This window comes from Azolla caroliniana, unplaced genomic scaffold (genome assembly GCF_043228905.1).
Source record: "Azolla caroliniana isolate FFs.n. ecotype wild unplaced genomic scaffold, voAzoCaro1.0.p SCAF_21, whole genome shotgun sequence".
NCBI lineage: Eukaryota > Viridiplantae > Streptophyta > Polypodiopsida > Salviniales > Salviniaceae > Azolla > Azolla caroliniana.
Window position 1 is genome coordinate 8,566,403 of NW_028230456.1, and position 6,362 is coordinate 8,572,764.

The 6,362-nt window shown below is 36.4% G+C and overlaps 1 protein-coding gene across 1 annotated transcript; it reads left to right on the forward strand.

Annotated features, from left to right (window-relative positions):
- Positions 1-1,306: 1,306 nt before the first annotated feature.
- Positions 1,307-5,261, forward strand: LOC147850589 (uncharacterized). Its single transcript, XM_087336809.1, has 6 exons — positions 1,307-1,977; positions 2,067-2,150; positions 3,204-3,284; positions 3,378-3,477; positions 4,414-4,883; positions 4,971-5,261. The coding sequence occupies exons 1-6, from the start codon at positions 1,360-1,362 to the stop codon at positions 5,259-5,261; spliced, it is 1,644 nt and encodes a 547-aa protein (XP_087192935.1). The 5' UTR covers positions 1,307-1,359.
- The last annotated feature ends 1,101 nt before the right edge of the window (positions 5,262-6,362 follow it).

The window sequence follows — 6,362 nt, forward strand, 5'->3', positions numbered from 1 at the left end:
TATATCTTGCTATGTTACTAAAAGGGTTGAAGCACGCTATGGTGTACCCAAAAAGTACTGTTTTTGGCCAAAAAAACACTGAGTGATTTTAAAAAAATCGAAAATAATTAAAATCTTTTTAGGGAGTGGTGTACGTTGCATTAAAGTCAGGGAATGGGTGGGGGGACAGGTGCTGCGTATTCGGGACTGTTTTGGGGGCTATTTCCCCCTCGCGTTTAATTTAGGACACCACATTAAATCCTTTTGGCACTTCTCCTTTTCCGCCTTCCAACTGAGACAATGCAAGTCTTCACAACGCACTCTGGTCTTCCAGCTTCCAACTCAAGTTTTCATAGCGCTCTCTAGTCTTCGGCCTTCCAACTCAGGTCTTCACAACGCACTCGAAACCCGATTTGTTGTTCTCTGCGTCACTCGTCTTCCTCATCTTCTCCTTCCATCGGTATGTCTTCTCCATCTTCTCTTTCACTCGGTATGTCTACGCCTATTTCTATAAAGTGGTTATTTCTATACAGTACTGTTAATTGAGTGTATACTCTAGCAATCCTAAATTGGCACGTATGAAGATTAATGTTGAATAGGAATCTTAAAATAATGTAAACATGACATGATAACATGAATCTGAAATATTTACACCAGCCAAGTGGTAATGTTCTGACCAATAGTTTCAACCTAGTGCTTCTGGTCATTTTACTGATCATTGGGGATGTTTTAATGATATAATGGATTAGCAACATCCAGGCTGGGCTTGTAAAATGACCAGCCAGGAGCAGCAAAATATACAGTTTGAGTTGACATAAGTTATTCATCATGGAAAACACTAAACATAAATTGTTTTTGTATGTTCTAGCAATCTTCAAGGGAGTCTTAAATTGATCCATGTTAAGGTTTTATATGGGTTGAAACTATTAACATGAATACCAATCTATTAATAAGGCTTGATAAACAATTTGAAGAATCAGCGGATTTGAATTTCATTGATGGGGGTGTTTTTGATGGAAAAAGCAAATGAATAGTGTTTGTGTTATGAACTTATGCATAACATGAGTTATGTTATACTTATCTTAGTCTTAAACTCTAGTTAAGAAGACTTCATGATGTAAATAGTATGCATGCATCTCATTATCTTGTGAGTCATAAAACTTATGTATTTCAAACAACAAGTTAATTGATGCAATTATTTCTTAAAAGTTAATTGTTTTGGAAAAGGAATATATGACTGTGGCAAACTCTCAAATGTTTATCTAATTTCCGGTTGATGTTTATGCTATGGGGTATTAACTATGTTTATTTTATGATGTATTAAGCACTTATTCTGATTAATTAGGTGCTGAAATAACAAGAAATTAGGTGCTGGAATATATGAGAGTGACAATGGTCGTCGATGAGGAGAGTGAGGTGTCCCTTAGCAAATCTATGTTTGAGAGGAGCAAGAGACGGTTGGTTCTTCACATAGTCCGTTATTTACTAGAAGTAATTGAGAGATTTAGCTTGGAGGATCGTAGGGATATTAACTCTAGAGTGTTGCACCATCAACTTTTGAATGAAGACATGGAGAATATTAAGTTTAGGGACCAATGTGTTTCAGAGGAATTTGTAGAGTGTATGAAGTCATCCCTACACTTAGTGAAAGGGGTAGAGAGCATAGATAAGCTTGGTGCAAAGAGAGCATCCCTTCACATGGTTGTAAATGGTACAACTAAAAATATATATAGTGATACTAAAGTTGCCTTAGCACTTGGTATCCAAAGAAGGAACTTGAGGAAGCATCAGACAAATATACAATCAAATCAATTTAAGTGGTTGGGGTTAGGCCGTAGACCACGATGTGATGCATTGTCTCATGAGATTATTGAGGAAGTGGGTTCCTTTTGGGCAAAAAACACACGTGTCTCACCGAATAAAAAAGATGTATGTAGACAACGTATAAGTCGGGGTAGGTACCAGATTCACCCAAGATACTTCTTGGAGATGACTGAGGTAATTCAATTTTTTATCTATTTGGTTTTAAATATTCTGTTGTTTACTAAATGTTTCTATTAATGTTGCCTATTTATTGAGTGATGTAGGCTGAATTGTTCATGAACTTCAAAGACCAACATCCTAGCATCAACCTTGGATTTCGCAAGTTCCAAGGTTTGAAACCATTTTTTGTTAGAAAGTTAAAGGAGAGGAACACATGTTGTTGTGTGTACCACATTAAAATGGACATGTTAAGGCTTGGCGTGAACAGTATGTGTCTGATTCTAAGGGTATACACGGGGATGGGTGTGTTTGCACTTGTGAGGTATGTAGACCAAATGGGAGTGGTAATAGATGTAATGCGCGAAACATGACTTATGCAATAGTTGTTACCCGGACCCGGACAGTCAGTTTTACCGACCAAGTGGGAAAGCGTCAAAAACAGAGTCGGTTCGGATCGACTGTTCGGATCAATGACTCAGCAATAAACGAAGAGAACTAAGTTAGTTAGATAATTTTGTAAATCTTGATAGTAAGTAGGAATAGTTCTTGATGAGAAAAGACCTTCGGTATACCTATAAAAGGGAACCGAAGGCATTGTAAGAAAGGTCGTTTTATTTAGTAATATAAGTTTAAGTTAGGAATATCTTGTACGGATTCTGTGTTTCTTCTATTGTCTATGATCTTAAGTGCAAGCTTCCTAATTTATAACTAAGTAACGATCACGGTAATTACCGATTAATATAGCATAATTCCGTTCGTAAAACACAATTCCTTGTTAGAACGTTGAGTAGCGACGTTCACTCTTCTGTATCGGTAGTAGTTAGTAATTAGCCGATCAACAATAGTTTCTGAGTTATGGAGGTCTTTTGTTTGTGAAAAACAACCATCATCTGAGTGGCATAATCGTAAATGTCTTGTCAGAACATGTAAGGTTTGCCCACAACCGTTATTTTGTAGATAGGAGGTTGACGTGGATAATTGTCATATTGGGAAATGGAAATATTTAGAGTATGTGACAGAAAATATAGGTAAGGGTCTCGTTAGTAAGCGTATCAAGGAAGTATATAAGGAGACATGTGCTGCTACCCTTGTCTCAGAGTTTAAGAAGCAACTCGGGGAGTTCATTCCACATAACTTTAGGAGTTATTGGCAAAATTCATAGTTCAAGGAATGTATAAATAACTTACCACCAGATGTTATGGTATCTGTTATTGACTTTGCAAAGAACTATACCTTTAAAGTTCAAAATGAGGTTTAGTCAATGCATTGGTACAATGACCAATGTACAATACTTGTACATATTTGCTATTGGAGAAAAGATGGTAAGTTACATAAGAAAGCAATATTCTATTTTTCAGATGATAAAAAACATGATACTCTATTTGTTCAACATTGTTTTAAGCTTCACCACACAGATTTATTGTCCTTGGGTGTTAACTTTTATTGCCATTGGGTCTGGTCTGATGGTGTTGCCTTGCAATTTAAGGCGGCTCGGTCCTTCTACTTCATTGCAAGGTAAGGAAATAATCCATATGATTGGTATTTATAACTGGAAGTCTATTTTGGTAATACTTCATAGTACATCATCTATTGCTTGAGTTTCCTACCAGTACGAATATTATATGAGCAGTCATAAAAAATGTTTGTATAAAATACAATTAGTAATTCTCCTACTACATGCATCAGTATTGTCTTGAAATGTTTGTACTAATTATGGTGAAAGTGTTGTATGTATGGTTCAAAGCCTTGAAAAGTATCCTTATTTTACAACTTAGTACTATCATCCCACATGCACAAGTACTGACTATGTTTTACAACTTAGTACTCAGATCCTGCATTCACAAGTACTAATTGATAATTTTGTGGTGTCATCCCACATGCAGGAGTACTAATTTGTAACTTAGCACTGTCCTCTTTCATGCATTAATACTAATGAATAACTTAGTACTATGTTCTTTCGATCTTTACTACTCATTTATAACTTTGTTCATTAGTACTAATTAGGATGGGTCTCTCTAGTGCATTAGTACTAAATAATAACTTAGTACTGTCCAACTTTGTTCATTAACACAAGTTTATAACTTATGATTGTCCAACTTTGTTCATTACTACTAATTATTAACTTAGTACTGTCCAACTTTGTTCATTAAGACCAAGTTATAAATTAGGACTGTCCTCTCACATACACTAGTACGAATCAATAGCTTAGTACTATCCTCTCTCGTTCATTTCTTTTAATTTATAACTTAGTATTGTCCTCTCTCGTTCATTTCTTTTAATTTGTAACTTAGTACTGTCCTCTCTCGTGCATTAGTGGAAATTTTGGTTTAAGTCATGTTAAGAGATGTAAGCTCCAATAATGCACTAACTCTGTTTGTTGGCTAACTGTCATGCAAAACAACCAGATACTTCTCATTGACAAACATTAAGATGCAATGGAACTACTTCGAGTCTGGACATGGAAAAGGAGAGCACAATGGCGCGGGGGCGCAGGGGCTGTGATCAAGCATGCTCTTACAAGTGAACAGTTGGATAATAAAGGTGCAAAGTTACAAAATGCACATGATGTTGTGGAAAGGCTGACATGGAAGATGTCAAATGATGGTAAGAATAGATTGTTTATTGAGGTTGGTGCTAATGAGGTGGATAGGAGTAAATCATATGGTTGTAAAACTGTGAAAGGGACTCGCAAGACCCATTGTGTTTTAGGGTTTAGTCGCAGGGACACAACACAATTGTTATTTCGCAGTTTATCGTGCTTTTGTTCCATGTGTTTAGATGAAACTTGGGATGAATGCACCAATCTATCAATTGTGGAGCCATGGAAGCTACAAAAGCTTGAGATTGAACAATGTGTGGATATCCAGGAAGACAAACATGTAGACAATATTGTATACTACAACCAATGTGAGGACTTGACAGTATTATTGGAAGTTGGAGATCATTTTGCAGTGCTCAAATCTCCTAAAAATGAAGATTTTGAAGACTACTACATTGTGGTGTGCAAGCAAGGAAATACAATATTGGAAGAAGTCGTGAGGGACGGTTGGGGCAACATGTTCAACGTTGGTGAGTGTGTCGTGTACGGCAACTACTATGCAAAGTTACCACAATGCAAGAACACGTATGCATTATTAAAAGATGCACCCACTGCAATAATCTATGTTGATGTTGTCATCGCAATCAAGTTCACTATGAGTCAAGCAAAGCACAAGGTTAAGGGATACAACACTGTCTACAAGGCCCCCAAAGAGGTTCACGAACACATATTGGGGGAGGTATCCCTCTTTAATTCTTAGAATGGTAAGCACTGTTCATATGTAACATTCGCATGTCTTGTAAACTCTGGCCTACAAATGAATGGAAATATATCATCTTTGGTTTTCTTATGAGTTTGCAATGACAAAACTCTTAATCTCAGTGTTTTGTTTAGATATGTATGTATCTTTTACATACAATTTATGGTGAAAAATATCTTTGGTTAGTACTAAAACTGTGTTTAGTGTTTCCTAACCTAGAGATATCTAAGATAGGAATGTTCATTCCACACATGTTTCTAGTGTGTGGTACACTCATGAGGGTGTGGTTGACTAGATGTGAGGTAACAGATTGAACATGTTAATTGCTAGTACTAATACAATGGTTCGTTCAAGTATACATACCATGTTCATATGCATTAAAATATAGTACTAATATTGTGCTAAGTGTTTACTAACCTAGACATAGCCTATCTATATGTGTCCATAACAAGCGTCAATGTCATATGTGTGCATAACAAGTGACATTCTTACTAAGATGAGACCTCAAATAGTATCAAATTCACATTCTTACAAATATATGTATCAAAGTTAGTATATTGCATATCAAGTTGGTACTAAATTAGTCACTAAGATGAGTACTCAAATAGTATCAAGTTCAAATTCAGGATAAGTAAACCAAAACAATGTCAAGAAGCAATTAATCAAAGATTTGCTCATATGGTAATCAATTACAAACAACGATCTAAATACAAAAAACTTTGTTTTTAATTTTTTCTAGATCTTGTAATGCGCCTATTTTTTGTTACACTCTTCTAAGATTCCACACCCTTCTTCTTCATCATCTTAATGCCACGAGGTAGTAGACTACTGAGTGGCAGTTCATCATCGGGGGGGGGGGGGGGGGGGGGCAAGCTTGAGGGAACCTTGTGCTCTACTGCAACTGCCTGAGACGCACACACTTCCAAGAAGATCTTGTCGATAGTATTATCATTAATCTGCTCTTCATGGGTAGAACCGGTGTTCTGCAGTAACACGGTATTCGTAGTACAAACATGTTCCTCTTCTTGGGTGGTTTCCATCTTCATTGCAAACTCCTCGTGATTGAAGCTAGACACCTGGATCTTTGTACAATCTTGTTCC